Raw genomic sequence first — 15616 nt, 5'->3', positions numbered from 1 at the left:
CAAGCTTCTCACAATACTGGTGTAACTGATCCAGGTTTGTAGGTCGCCTTGCTCGCACCTGCCTTTTCAGTTTTGCCCATACATTTTCAATAGGATTGAGATCAGGGCTTTGTGATGGCCACTCCAAAACATTGACTTTGTTATCCTTAAGCCACTTTGTTACCATTTCGGCAATATGCTTCGGGTCATTGTCCATTTGGAAGAACCATTTCTGCCCAAGCTTTATCTTTCTGGCTGACATTTTGAGATGTTACTTCAGTATTGCCACATAATTTTCTTTTCTCATGATGCCATCTATTTTGTGAAGTGCACCAGTCCCTCCTCCAGCAATACAACCCCACAACATGATGCTGCCACCTCCGTGTTTCACAGTTTGGATGGTGTTCTTAGGCTTCCAAGCTTCTCCCTTTTTCCTCCAAACGTAAAGATGGCCATTATGCCCAAAAAGTGCAATTTTAGTTTCATCAGACTACATGATATGTCTCCAGAAATTAAGGTCTTTATTCCTGTGTGCATTTGCAAACATTAATCTGGCTTTTTTTATGTTTCTTTTGGAGTAATGGCTTCTTCCTGTCAGAGTGGCCTTCCAGCCCATGTTGATACAGTACTCGTTTCACCGTGGATATTGATACAATCTTACCAGCTTCCGCCATCATCTTCACAAGGTCTTTTGCTTTTGTCCTTGGATTGATATTCACATATCGGACCAAAGTACGTTCATCTCTGGGACAAAGAACCTGTCTCCTTCTTAAGCTGTATGATGGCTGGACCTTCCCATCTTGTTTGTTCTTGGGTATAATTTTTTTGTACAGATGAACGAGGCACCTTCAGGTATCTTGAAGTTGTACCCAAGGGTGAGCCAGACTTGTGCAAGTTCACAATTCTCTTCCTGATATCTTGGCTGATTTCTTTAGACTTTCCCATTGTGCTACACAAAGAAGTAGTGTGTTTCAGGTGTGCATTAAAATACATCCACAGGTGGGTCTCTAATTAACTCAGATGTTGCCTCAAAACAGAAAATCAGAAGCTTCCAAACACATGACATCATATGGGCAGTCCAGAATTGTTTAAAGGCATAGTAATCTTAGTGTATGTAAACTTTTGACTTTGCAGTAAGTAATAAAAATGCCTTAAAACATTCTCTCTCTCTCATCATTCTGGCATTTGACAAATATTAAAAATGATGGTAATCCTAATTGACCTAAAACGGGAAAGGTTTATTCTGATTTCATGTCAGATATTGAGCAGAACATGCATATGTGTCTTTTTATATAGTGTATGGAAACTTCTGGTTTCAACTGTAATTGTAGATCCTCTTTCACTTTTCTACTATTATTTCTCTCATATTGCATGCAATTTTGTGCTGCGATCTTGGATGATATTGTCATACACAATGTCTGTAAATATGTCACCATGGAGTCCTAGTCTGGTTTATTATCTTCTATTCCAGACCAGCTAGACTAAACATCCGTTCAGTTTAGTGAGCACTTAATAGAGCAATTCTAATTACAATAATTTACTACAATAGGTTTGTCTGTATTACCTTTATTCTAATGTATAAATCTATTTACCATGTTTTCCACCTTAAAAGAGCTTGACTCAACAAAACCCCCTGTATGATGAGTTGATCAGTGCTGCTCCAGCTCCTCCTTATTCTGACTTGGCACTCTACACAAGGCGAAACGTTCCCCCTTAGACCTCCTGTCAAAGACCTCTCACTTGGCCAAATCAGACCTCCTGCTTTGCACTGATGAGGGGCAAACACCCCAAACATGAGTTTGCAAATGGAGTGTCTGGTTTGGCTTCTTATCCTAAGTCATGTTGCAAGGCTTGTTAAAGGGTTGATATTAACTTTTAGTATTGTACATTTAATAAGTGTCTCTATAGGTCCAGTCCTTTTCCTCTCTGAAGAGGCTATTTGCATATATAAAGGGGTTGGCTGGTCTTCTATTAAAAGTCGTCAGTCACTACATATAACTGCAGACTTCTGAATCCTGACATCATGCGCATCGCACGATGTCAGGATTCTTCTGTATTGCTGCCAAGAGTGGCAGGTCACATTCACTTTGTATACAGGCGGTCACGTGACCACTAGATGTGCTTGGCCTCGTTCAGTTCACTTGTATTGAACCAGGCCAAGCAGGTCTAGTTGGAATGTGGCCAGGAGTATGTAAATGGAATCCTTGCGGTCACGTGACTTCCCGCTTTCAGCAGCAATACCGGAGAGTCCTGACAGCATGCCTACACAACCACTTTAAGATCCATCTCTTGAAACCCCCATCAGTTATTTAATCAGACTTGTTTGCCGATACACATAAGCCTTGATTCATCAAAGCGATTACACTTAAATCACTTTGAAAAGTCACAAAAAATTTGGGCAACCCGGAGTTGCGCAGAAACGTTACTACTTTTGGTGGTTTAATAACCATTTCATTCAGCTCCTCAAAAATTAGTTGAGCTGGGTCGACATAGGGGGTGCGACAAGACGTGGCTACGCTGGTTAGTCTAATTCATGACGAGCTATGGTGTGCCATACGCCAGAAATATCATTCCAGTCCCTGATTGGAGTAAGATTTGTGCTGAGGCACACACCCACCCCTTTTCAGGCATGCTAGATTCCTTAAGAGGTGTTTTTGAAGCATTTTAATGAGTAAAACTAACTTTATTAAACGTACCGTAGACAAAGCATACATGTAATCAGCACCCAAAAAACACAAAAAAAAAACGAAACAAAAAAACCCATTAACCCTCCATCATATAAAACGCAGGAAAAACAGGCTTCAAAAATGCCTCAAGACAGACGCTTTAAGCACAGCATTATTACTGCTAGTAGAGTAGGTTTGGGCTGCACAAAAAATGCAGCACAAAACATGTGTGAACATAGCATGAGACTATCTTTACAGTCAGTGCAGTAGGGTGGTTATGTTACTTATATTTTATTTTTTGTATGACTTTTTGTGGTCTATTGATTGCAAACAAGATTTGCTATTTTGCACATCCAAAAAAGTATTGTTCCTAACAAATTCATTCAAGACCATTTAGCAAAAATGAGTACACCTCAATGAGAGTCTTAGAAGCAAAGCTAAAGTTTAGACTACAAAATTCTAATTAACAAGAATTCAACCGCAAGTAGGTCTACTTATTCATTAAACACGTGACTATAAAAGGTTGTTACTTAACAAAGAAAAGCCCTTCCCATTTCATGTTCTCAGCAATGGCACCATATGGAAGAGAAATGTCACAAGACCAGAGAAAGAAAATAATGTATTTGCAAAAGAAAGGTGTAGGTGACAAGAAGATCTGCTAAGGTTTACTTATCAGTCAGAATACTGTAGCAAAAGTGATTCAAAAGTTTAACAAAGCTAGAACTGCAACCATCTCATAGGCTGAAAGTTAACTTGTAAACAGCAGCTTCTTTTAATGAAAAGGGTTGAAGAAAATCGACATGCAAGTTCACTGCAATTATCTAAAGAATGCACCAGTTAGATCAAACATGACCATTAACAAAAAATAACGATAAATACAAAGAGGAAATAGTATATTAACAATCTTTATTAAAGTACAATGATTAAAAACACTAAAAAGCGACACAAACCGCATGAGGATATTTGAGATCCAATGTATAAATATAAAAATGTGCATGGATCAAGACAACGAATGAAATTACAAGGAGTATAATTCACTATAGACAGGCATAATTCATATAAAAAAATATCAGAGCTAGCAACTGTAATCTAATGCAAAAGCTCAAAAAGTGCTTCAGTGTTTAAAGATTACAAAGGTAATATACAAAAAAGTGCATCAGTGTTACCAGTCATAAGTATAGTGCTTTAGATTACATGCTCAGACATATAATATAAAGAAGTCTTGTAAGTAGGCTTAACGGTATAAAAACTAATGCTACAAGGTTCCTAGTAAGAAAGAGTGCCCATCCTCTTAAGTGGGGATCCAGTCAGTGATATTACCCACCTAGTGTCATCACCTCCCAGCGGTATGGCGCCACAGATCGTCCCGACGCGCGTTTCGGCGTCTGCCTTCTTCAGGGTAGTGGGGTTGTCAATTTATATGGGTGGAGTTATTGGGGCGCATGGCATGTCCCCGAACGCCGAACGCATCACAAGCCGCGTCATTCCGGAATGAGGACCTGGCAACACAAGCAGGCACCCGGTCACGTGAGAATCGCATGATCTGAACCCAGTTATGCAACCATGTCTGCACTGGAATCAAAATACAGCCCACAATGCCAACGGATCACTCAGGAGGGACGCATGCGCACAACTCCACATGTAAATTCTAGGAAGAGAAATGTCACAAGACCAGAGAAAGAAAATAATTTATTTACAAAAGAAAGGTGAAGGTGACAAGAAGATCTGGAAAGGTTTACTTATCAGTCAGAATACTGTAGTAGAAAAGTAGAAAGCCAAATCTGGGTGACATCCACGAAGGAAACCTAAAGTCCATGCATGCACAAAAAGGTCTACCTACAATTTGACAAGTCCCATGCTGAAAAATATGAAGACCACTGGGACTCTCTACTCTAGAGTGATGAGCTCAAGATAAATGTTTTTGGAACTGATGGCTTCAAAACTGTATGGGGACGCAAATGTGAGGAGAACAAAGAAAAATGCATGATGCCTACAGTGAAACCTGGTGGTGACAGTGTCATTATGTGGGGCTGCATGAGTGCTACTGGTGTTGGGGAGCTACATGATATTGATTGTACCATGAATTAACAGATGTACTGCTCTATATTGAAAATGAAGATGTTTCCATCACTCCGTACCCTTGGTAGACTTGCACTTTTCCAAATGACAATGATCCAAAATACACATTTAAGGCCACTGCTGCATTTCTGAAGAAGACAAGAGTAAAAATGATTCAGTAGCCAAGAATGTCTCCCGATCTGAACCGAACCGAACACCTATGAGAAATACTGAAGATACAAGTTGAGCGTCACTCTCCATCCAGCATCCAGACGCTAAAAGAGGTCGTTCTTAAAGAATGGAGAAAGATAGATGGTGCAATATGTTGTTATCTTGTTCATTCCATGCCTAGAAGACTTGGTGCTGTCCTTTAAAAATCATGGAGGTCATACAAAATACTAGATTTAGTCGTTTTTTGTGTGGGGTGTATTCATAATTGCTTCAACTAATTTGAGTAAAACTAAAGATTTTGTAATGAAAGTTATGTTATATTTTAACCTTACTTTCATGTTATGGGTTAAAAAAAGTATTCTGCGAAACTCAGTCTTGTTAAAATTTTGGAAATTGTTCTTGTAGTCAGCAAGTTATTGATTAAAATCTTACTTTTCTAAGGAGGTGTACTCATTTATGCTGAGTAACGTGTGCGTGTGTATATATTTATTTATGTATATGTATGTGTGTATATGTGTGTGTACACATATACAGTACAGACCAAAAGTTTGGACACACCTTCTCATTTAAAGATTTTTCTGTATTTTCATGACTATGAAAATTGTACATTCACACTGAAGGCATCAAAACTATGAATTAACACATGTAGAATTATATACTTAACAAAAAAGTGTGAAGCAACTGAAAATATGTCTTATATTCTAGGTTCTTCAAAGTAGCCACCTTTTGCTTTGATGACTGCTTTGCACACTCTTGGCATTCTCTTGATGAGCTTCAAGAGGTAGTCACCGGAAATGGTGTTCCAACAATCTTGAAGGACTTCCCAGAGATGCTTAGCACTTGTTGGTCCTTTTATCTTCACTCTGCGGTCCAGCTCACCCCAAACCATCTCGATTGGGTTCAGGTCTGGTGACTGTGGAGGCCAGGTCATCTGGCGTAGCACCCCATCACTCTCCTTCTTGGTCAAATAGCCCTTACACAGCCTGGAGGTGTGTTTGGGGTCATTGTCCTGTTGAAAAATAAATGATGGCCCAACTAAACGCCACCCTTTTTTTAAATATATAATTCCACATGTGTTAATTCATAGTTTTGATGCCTTCAGTGTGAATGTACAATTTTCATAGTCATGAAAATACAGAAAAATCTTTAAATGAGAAGGTGTGTCCAAACTTTTGGTTTGGTACTGTATATATTGTGACAAGGTCACTGACAAAATACTAGAGGGGAGATATGTAGCACTGAGATTAATAGCTGCAGTAATTTTACATAGGAAAAAGGTTCCAGCACATGAGTGGGTTAATAAGCCATCTTAGTGCTATGGTGATTAAACACCTGTAGAAAGGGATGAACTCAGAGGATAAAATCACAGCCTTTCAGAGCATTTGGTGTGGGGTGGGCCTGGAGATGAAAGCTCTGATTTGTTTTGGGTCATATGAAGGAAAGACAGACCTGGAATGGTTTGTTCCTGAAGCGGGCGGTTACCCGTAGCAACAAGGACTATGCCATACGTTATGGTTATGTTTTGACGTTTCACTGAACTGAACTAAAAGCCTCAGTGAAACATATCTCCCCTCTAGTATTCTGCCAGTGACTTTGTCACAATATATATATTTTATACAGAAGCTGGTGGCAGAGTCGCTCAAAAACAGATAGAGACACCGCCTCAGGAAAAAGATTGCCAGCTATTTCCTGAAGAGGTTTCTCTTAGGAAAACCTTGGTGGCTGTGCCGTTGGAATTAAGACGTTGCATACATACCCTGAGACTATGGAATAACAGCTCTGTACAGGAATCTTGGGAGTCTAAGATTTCCTGGTTATTAGGGAAAGCTATCCAAACCGAAGCATGCTAGTTCTTCATTGGATATGTGCCCTCAAAATATTATATGACGTGTTTTATATTACTGTACATAAACGCTGCTGTTTCACTGACACAATATATTTCTATGCAGAGGAAGATGTCTGAAGGTAATTCTGATCTACAAGAAGTAATGTCCTCTAATGCGGTTGACCAAGATTCCTCTGAAAAGGAAACAGAAGAGTGTAATGAAGATCAAAAAATATCTCCAACCCCTGAGTCTTCTGAAGAGCAGCCCCCTGATGCCAATGATGGAGATTTCGAGGAGCAAGTAAATGAACCAGTAACTGAAGAAGAGGGTTCTCCTTATGTAGAAATGTTTCATGATGTAGGAAAGAAGGAAGCCATTGAGGTAGAATTAAAAATATTTCCACACTCGCTGTACTCTCCACACTCGCTGTACTCTCCACACTCCCCCGTGCTCTCCACGCGCCGCCATGCTCTCCACGCTCCCCCGTGCTCTCCATGCTCCCCTGTGCTCTCCACGCTCACTGTACTAACCACACTCCCCATACTAACCACACTCCCCGTACTAACCACACTCCCCGTACTCTCCACACTCGCTGTACTTGGAGACACCAATCACATGCATTGGAAATGGTTCTGTAAAGAAAAATATTGATTCAGTACCAGAGGCCATTTTAATTAATCTGTTGTATATCCTGTATAACTGAATGCATCAGATAAAACCAAAATGATGTTATTAGTGATCATATTACAAGCTGCTCGCCTTCTTGCTTATCCTAATATAATAATCTACAAGATAAAAGGGTAGAGCTGACCAAACCTATCCCTCAGCTGTTACCAAACAGCTATTCCTTCTGGTTCCCGCATACACATGTACGATTGGTCGGATGCTCATATGTTCTGAAAGGGATGAAGGAAGTAAACAAGTAAACTACTGGGAACTAAAAAGTTAAGTAGTAGTCCATGTTAAAGATAAAAAAAAACTTAGTTACCCTCTGGAGTGGCACAGCACCTCTGCTCTGAGCAGAGGTTATCTTGTGACATTGTTTAACCCCTTCTTGACTTGCGAATTTTCAGTTTTTGCACTTTTGTTTTTTTTTCTCCCCTTATTGCAGATTGAGTTGTACTTTTGAATAACACCATTCATTTTATCATGTTATGCATTGGAAAGTGGGAAAAAAATTCAAGTGTGCTGAAATTGCACAAAAAATGCAATTCTACAATTGTTTTTTTAAGTACCATGTATACTATACGCAGGTACCAAACATTTATAGTTTTTTCTAATTCAAGTGGTGAAAAAAAATCCGGAAATTTGTAAGAAAAAAAAAATCGCTTGTGTCACCATTTTCTGAGACTGATAATGTTTTCTTTTTTCGAGATACGAGTCTGTGTGATGGCTTATTTTATGCTCCCTGAGATGTCGTTTTTATTTATACCATTTACGATGGTATAGATACGATGTTTTGATCACCTTAGATTATTTTGGGCTGCCGCAACATTGCAATATAATTCTTGCGTTTTATTTTTTTAATGGGGCAAAAGGGGGGTGATTTGAACGTTTGTGTTTTTTTTTCCTTCATATTTTAAAAACTATTTTTTTCTCACTTTTTACAGTATTGAATAGCCCTCTTAGGGGACTTGAAGCTGCGATTGTCCTATCGCTTGTGCTATGCATAGCAGAAATCATGATCTTCTATGATCTTCACAGGAGGATCATAATGACAGTCACGGGGATCATCAGCAGACCCCCGGCTGTTGTGACAACCCCTATGGGCCCCGCGATCACGTGACGGGGGGCGCCGATGAATGACACACTTGCGGTTGCCATGTGTTAAATCCCCCTGTCAACGATTGATAGCGGGATTTAACTGGTTAACAGCCGAGGGTCGAGCACTTCTCCATCCACAGCTGTTAAAGACACATGATGGCTGATTAAATCAGTCATCATGTGCGGTGAAAGATGTTGGCTTGACGTACAACCCCACATCAAAGGTAAATGTACATCACAAGGTCGTGAAGGGGTTAAGTCACCTGAACTCTGAACACTATCAGTTGCCACTGATTGACTGCAGCCTTCTCAGTTCAGTCAGATGATTGGAGGAGAGGAGCAGCGTGGGTCCGGGAGGTACGTATGCTTTTTTTTTTTTTTATTATGCCTCATTCAGATGTCAGTTTTTTTGCCATATGAGAAAAACAGACATCATCAGTGGTTTTTATCAGAGTTTGGTCAGTTTCATCAGTTTTTTTTTCACTGATGAGAAAAAAAAAATTCTCTACCTTCTCCTATCTATCAGTCAGTGAAAAACGGACCGCATATGGATGACAACCGAGTGCTGTCCATTTTTTTTCACAAACCCATAGACCTTTACTGCTGAGTTTGTTCCGACACATAACACTTGTACTTGAAAAAACTGATGTGTGAATAAGCCCTTATTTTACTAGGCATATAAGGGACACTGAACAGAGATCGGCCAGTAGTGGTTAACCCCGTTAATGATAAAACATGTTGCTGTCTTATTTCTCTTACTCTTGTCATTGTTTCTTTGATAAATATTGATAGCCGGATGTTACAGATGAAGAGACTTTACAAAATGAAAAAGCTGCATTAGATGATAAAAATCCTGCACAGGAATCGCGTGAAATATCGGACAATAATATTACAGAGAGCCAGTGGTCAAGTGAAGGAAACAATTGTGTCTCAGTATTTGATGATATGAATGAAGATGCAGAAGATAAAGCAGTCGTAGAGGTCCCAGCCGCTGAAGACTCGCTAGTCTACACCGCCACACCAAGGACCGCCTTTGAAGACGAAAACTCAGTCTCTGCAGATAAACCTCTTGTGAGTGATAAGAACGGCAGGCTTTCTTGTTAATACCGTGTACGGCGATTGCTAGGGTGACACTGGTGCTAGATTATCCATGGTTCCCTTCTTCTGCACCATAACCTGCACAGTACATTTTAGACTTGCCACCCACTTTAGTTATACAGTAGGATGCATACATATATTAACGGCCACTTTGCTTTATGCAGAATTTAGCATGGTGTTTCGGCATGAATAGCAATATCCCAATTTATAATCTTCATGATGAAGAGCACCAAGTGGCAGTGTATGTGTGCGCTCACACCGCCGTAATCCATGACTTCACTTTGAACCTTCAGCGCCACCTTCAGGTAAGAGGAGGATATTTTCTGCAATAGTTTATGGACGATTGGAATGAATAACCTAATTTCTTTATCTGTGGTCTTGTCATCTAAATAATCCATTGGTACATTAATATTGCTGAAAGCTGAGAATTTTGTTTCTGTTCCAACTATAATAATATTTTCAGCATTTTTGTCTTCTGCTTCCCCAACTAATAGGGCATTTATCTCTAATCAACTCATGCCTGCTCCTTGCTTTTACCATATGCTTTGACAATTATGCCATATGTTCCGTGCCTACTGTGCGGACTGAGGATTTGTAATAAAATATTGCAGTTTGTAAACTCTGTTATGGAAATGAGAATTGCTGTGAAGCCAGAACATCTGATATTTTTATATCATCCGAATATGGACACTACATCGGCTTATAAATATTTTACTGCTGGAGGGATGCTGTTTTGTAACACCAGCTGTAACAAACCGCTCTGACCCTTTACAACATTTTAGAAATTCGGGATAATTTACTAAATTATTTAGGATATGGCTTGACAGTTCCTGATATTTTTATATCCTTTTCTATGTCATATTTTATATTTATTTTTTTATATTCTTAATTTTAGGGCTTCTTTACATATTTATTTTTTCAATCTTTTAAGAGCGAGTAGTGAAAACACAACAGATTTTCTGTCTGTATTTTTTTGGACATATACCACTGCAGATTTTACTGTAAAAACTAAGGTTGTGTGCAGATGTTCAGTATTTGCAGCAGAAAAATCCACTGCAAATATTGGAGTATTGGTGGGAAAAACGCTACATAAGGCTTCTTTCACACTCTTGATATTTCCGGTACTGGAAAAACCAGTACCGGTGCTATCAGTGTTCGTGTGTAACATCCATGTGCACCATCAGTCTGACACGTACCGGCGTCTGGGAAAAGCTGCACAGTTAGCTCTGTTCCCAGGCGCTGGGTGCTGAATCCAACTCTCATCATTGTCACCTTGTCTTCCTGCGATCAGCGCGACCAGGCGATGCTGATGAAAGTTGGAGTCAGCACCCGCAGTCTGTGTATAGCGCGTAATAAATAAGATTTAAAAAAAATAGCTTGGGGTCCCCCTTAATTTTACTAAACAGCTGAGGGAAAGCAGACAGCTGGGGGCTGGTGTTAATATTCTGGGAATGTGCCAATAGCCATAAAGATTTAAAGCCTATTAATATCAGCCCGCAGCTGTCTGTTTAGCTGTTTCTGGTTATGAATAATAAAGGGGACCCCCCGTCATTTTTTTATTGGGGTTCCCCCTTTTTAATAACCAGCAAAAGCTAAACCATCAGCTGTGAGTTGTTATTAATAGGCTGGGAACCTTTATAGCTATTGGCCCCTTCCCAGAATATTAAAACCAGCCCCCAGCTGTCTACTTTCCCTCAGCTGGTTAGATTAGATAAAATTAAGGAGTACCACACGCCATTTTTTAAATTTATTTATTACGTGCTATACACAGACGTCGGCGCTGGCTCCAACTCTCATCAGCGTCGTTTGGACGCGCTGATCGCGGGCAGACCAGGCGAGGATGATGAGAGTTGGATTCAGCACCCGGCACCTGGGAACAGCAGTAACTATACTGCTTTTCCCAAACGCCGGTACGTGTCACACTGAAGACACGGATGTCATCCATGTGTCATCAGTGTGCAGGTGTTCGGGGCGTATTGCGGACTATACTGCCTGCAAAAAACTGACATGTCTATGTGTTTTGCACAAGGACACACAGTCCTTGGAAACACACTGACATGTGCACAGACCCTTGATTTGAATGGATCTACGTGTGTGAGTCTCTCCAGTACATGTGAAAACTGTCACCACACTTATTGGAGACACTGACATGTGAAGGAGGCCTTAGATACTCGCATTTTTGCCACATTTTTAATGCGTTTTTTTTTCACCTACATTCAAATGGGTGAAAAACGCTGAAAGAATTGACATTTTGCAGATGTGAAACTGCTTCAGGAAAAAATAAACAGTGTGTACATGAGATTTCAGAAACGTCATTCACTTTGCTGTTACTGTAAAACGTTGTGTGTTTTTTTGCCGCAAAACCACAATATGTGATTATACCCTAAGACTACATTCACAACACATCTGTGGCAATTTTTAAATCCATGAAAAACGGACCGTTTTTATTGGCTCTGTCTTGCATCCTTACATTAAACTCAACAGATAGAAGTTATCAGTTAAAAACAAATGACACATTTAAGGACAAAGTCTGTCTTTTATGTTTCATCCATTTATACGGATTCCCATAGACTCTAATGGTCAATTGTGATTCGCAAAATAGATGTGAATAGGACATGCTCTCAGTCTCAGGGACCGGACCCATGGATCCATTTTTAAACCTAATATATGTATAGATGATCGAAACGTTTTGGGCCTATTAGCTATGTGAAAGAAAAAAAAAACAGAACATGTCATGTGAAAAAACGCTATTAACCTGCAGATATTGGGTTAATCTGCAGATCAATAGCGTTCTAAAGCCGTGCGGCAGCCACACTGAAAGCCCGGCTGCTGGGAGGAAATGAACTTTATTCCTCCCTGAGGCTTCCGGTTTTCAGTAATAGAGGCGCAGCTTCAGTCACCCCTCAATACAAAGTGCGCGGCTGTAGCTATACCCCTGGCACTGACTGACAGCCGACTCAACAGTGCATCAGTACAGAGCCGGGTGTCTCACTTGTACTAAGCAGTGACTGAAGTTGCGCCTCTGTGACTGAAAACCGGAGGCTGCCGGGAGGAATAAAGTTCATTTCCTCCAAGTAGTTGGGCTTTCAGTGCGACGTCTGCACAATTTTTGAATGCTTTTAAATCTGCAAATTAACCCCTCTGCTGGTTAATAGTGTTTTTTCACATGATAGGTTCCCTTGGGCTAGAAAAAATGCTTTGGATTTCAAGCCCTATAGAGAAGCCTATGGAAAAAAAGCCATACCCAGAGTCTGTATTTTTCTGTTATCCTCTTTGATCAAATACAACTGCACTAATTTTCAGACAGGTCGGATTTTTTTTGTGTGACAATAGTCCCGTATCTGTTTACTCATCCGCCTCACAACTAAAATCCTGAGGCCGCATTCACAAATGTACTCAAGACTGCACCGTGCAGGAATGCTTTTCTGGTATTGAATGATGGAATAAAGCCTGTGTTTGTCTCTAGATATTGTGACAGTGTCACTGGTTTTATATGTGAGGGGAGGTATGTGTCACTCAGGATGCTCTCCTGTGTGAACTAAGACCTACTTTATTTTTCTGCCAGCGTGTTATATGCTGGTAGATTTACTCTGTTAATGGGTGTGCGGTTTTATGGGAATGGCAAAGAGGGCGGGACGCCATTCCCCCTACCTCCCCTCATTGTGTGGCTGAGCAATGTGTAAAAGCTCAGTCCTGGTTTTTTCCTGTGGAGTGTGGTCTGGAGAGGGAAGTCTCCAGACAGTATTGTGGAAGCTGCAGAGCTTTTCACAAGGACTTTAGCAGTGCAGTTTATGCTACCGAGAGCGGGCGGAACCCGCTCATCTATGGACTGAGTTATACTTTGTTTTTTGTTTTTTTTCCGTTTAACCCAGAGGGGTCATGTTTGTTTTTCCTGCGAAACCTGCATGAGTTTATGGCTGATAATAAACCAGCAGAAAGGAAACCTGGGAACGTGTGTCCTGAGTCTGCCTCCAGGAGAGCCGAGCGAGTCGTCTTGCCACAGGTGGTGTGAGAGTGCGGGCAGGATTCCAGGAACACGTGTACCTGCCACAAAGACCGGTGGATGTCCTGGGTGAAGGCTGCCAGCCAGCCAGAGAAGTCCAGCAGCATGGAGGAGCTCGTTAAGCACCTGGTCCAGGCCCAGCAGAGCATGCAGCAGCAACACCTACAGGCCCAGCAGAGTATGCAGCAGGCCCAGCAGAGCATGCAGCAGCAGCACCAGGAGACTACCAAACTGTTGCTTCAGCAGATCCAGTTGCAGCAAAAGTCGCAACAGCAGCACCAGCAGGAGGCGCAACAGCAGATACAGCTTTTGGCGGACGCCATCCAGAGCAGGGCGGCCGCCCCACCCTCAGGGGCGACTGATGATTCTCACGTCAGGAAGGCGGTAAGGCGGGCCATGCAGAAGATGACCCCTGGGGATGATGTAGAAGCATTTCTGACTGTTTTTGAGAGGGTGGCTGATCGGGAGAGACTTCCACCTGCACAGTAGGCAGAGGTTCTGGCGCCATATTTATCGGGTGAACCCCAGAAGGCGTATTTTGACTTGGCGCTGCAAGATGCTAAGGAGTATCCCAAACTAAAGACAGAGATCTTAGCACGTCTGGGAGTAAATATGGCGGTGAGAGCCCAGCGAGTTCATCACTGGGCGTATGCTAGCAACAAACCCCCTCGTTCGCAGATGTTTGACCTCCTGCATCTTGTTCAGAAGTGGCTACAACCGGAGTCCTCCACTCCGGCCCAGATGGTTGAGCGGGTGGTGATTGACAGGTTCATGCATTCCCTTCCCAAGCCAGTACAGACCTGGGTTGCCCAGGGTGATCCCCAGAACGCAGATGACTTCATCGGCTTGGTAGAGAGGTACCAGGTAGTCGAGAGATCTCTTGGGAAACCGGATGCAGTCACTTCTCCCTACTGGGATACCCAAAAGGGGGCGGGTTCACAACGGAAGGGGTCTAGAGCCACCACTGGGGGACGTCCCACTCCTACTGAAGGTGCCTTTAGAACAGTTGGTAAAGATATAGTTTGCTGGCGGTGTCACAACCCTGGACATGTAGCCGCCAGGTGTCAAATATCCCCTGGGTCCATGGACTGCAGCCTAGGCAGACGGGTCTCCTATTATGCCTATCCAGCCTGTAGCGTGGACTGTCGACCCGGCGAGGGGCCGCAGGCGTGTGCAGTGTCCATTAATGGAATAAAAGTGCTTGGGCTGTTGGACTCCGGGAGTCTGGTGACCTTGATCAGAGCATCCCTTCCCCACCAGTTGATCCCTTCCAAAACCCTGGGCGTTCAGTGCATCCATGGTGACGCCAAGGACTATCCCGTGGCCACAGTAACAGTGGGGACAGACTTTGGTGCCCAGTCCCATGAAGTCGGGGTAGTAAAGGACCTGATACATCCCGTCATATTGGGCCGTGATTTTTCCTTATTCTGGGACTTGTGGGGGAAGGGAACTGGACTAAGTAGCATGGGGAAAAGCCAGGTCCTTGAAGAAGAACTCCCAACGAAGTCTCAGATGGAGGAGTTCCCACTGTGTGTCCTTGTCGGTGATGAGGGTGAGACGGTGACCGAGGAGGCCGACCTCCCTGCGTTAGATATGTCCAGAGAGAACTTTGGGACTGCCCCAGTTTCTAGACCTGACCTTAAAAGGGGCGTTCGACCAGGTTACTGTATGTAATGGGGTTGCCCAAGAGCCGGGGGCCGACACCAGATTCCCCCACTTTGCAGTGCAGGGGGAGTTGCTATATCGGGTGGCCAAACTGAGGGGCGGTGAGATAGTGGAACGGCTGTTAGTGTCGGGGGCATACAGACGGTGGGTGCTAGATATGGCCCATTCACATGTTCTGGGGGGACACCTAGGGGTCGAGAAAACTCAGGAGAGGATATTGAGAAGGTTTTATTGGCCAGGGTGTTATTGAGAAGTTCAAAACTATTGTAGGTCCTGCCCCACCTGCCAAATAACTGCTCCCTCCTCCCACTTCCGTAGCCCCTTAGTCCCACTACCTGTGATAGAGGTTCCCTTTGAGAGGATTGCCATGGACCTCGTGGGCCCCT

At 42.4% G+C, this 15616-nt stretch overlaps 1 protein-coding gene across 3 annotated transcripts in view; it reads left to right on the top strand.

Annotated features, from left to right (window-relative positions):
* The window catches only part of CFAP251 (cilia and flagella associated protein 251), a 112202-nt gene that overhangs the window by 3223 nt on the left and 93363 nt on the right, over positions 1 to 15616 (top strand). For 2 of the 3 annotated variants that reach the window (XM_073676266.1, XM_073676264.1), the window contains exons 2-4: positions 6824 to 7081; positions 9257 to 9535; positions 9727 to 9867. In XM_073676266.1, the coding sequence (XP_073532367.1) occupies positions 6830 to 7081; positions 9257 to 9535; positions 9727 to 9867 (672 nt within the window). In that variant the 5' untranslated portion in view covers positions 6824 to 6829. Of the gene's footprint in view, positions 1 to 557; positions 979 to 6823; positions 7082 to 9256; positions 9536 to 9726; positions 9868 to 15616 lie in introns of all 3 variants that reach the window. The other variant, XM_073676265.1, reaches the window with a different exon arrangement.

The sequence above is a fragment of the Phyllobates terribilis genome, unplaced genomic scaffold, assembly GCF_046119375.1.
Source record: "Phyllobates terribilis strain yellow unplaced genomic scaffold, ASM4611937v1 Scaffold_1__5_contigs__length_1240528914, whole genome shotgun sequence".
NCBI lineage: Eukaryota > Metazoa > Chordata > Amphibia > Anura > Dendrobatidae > Phyllobates > Phyllobates terribilis.
This window is presented reverse-complemented; position numbering and strand designations above follow the sequence as displayed.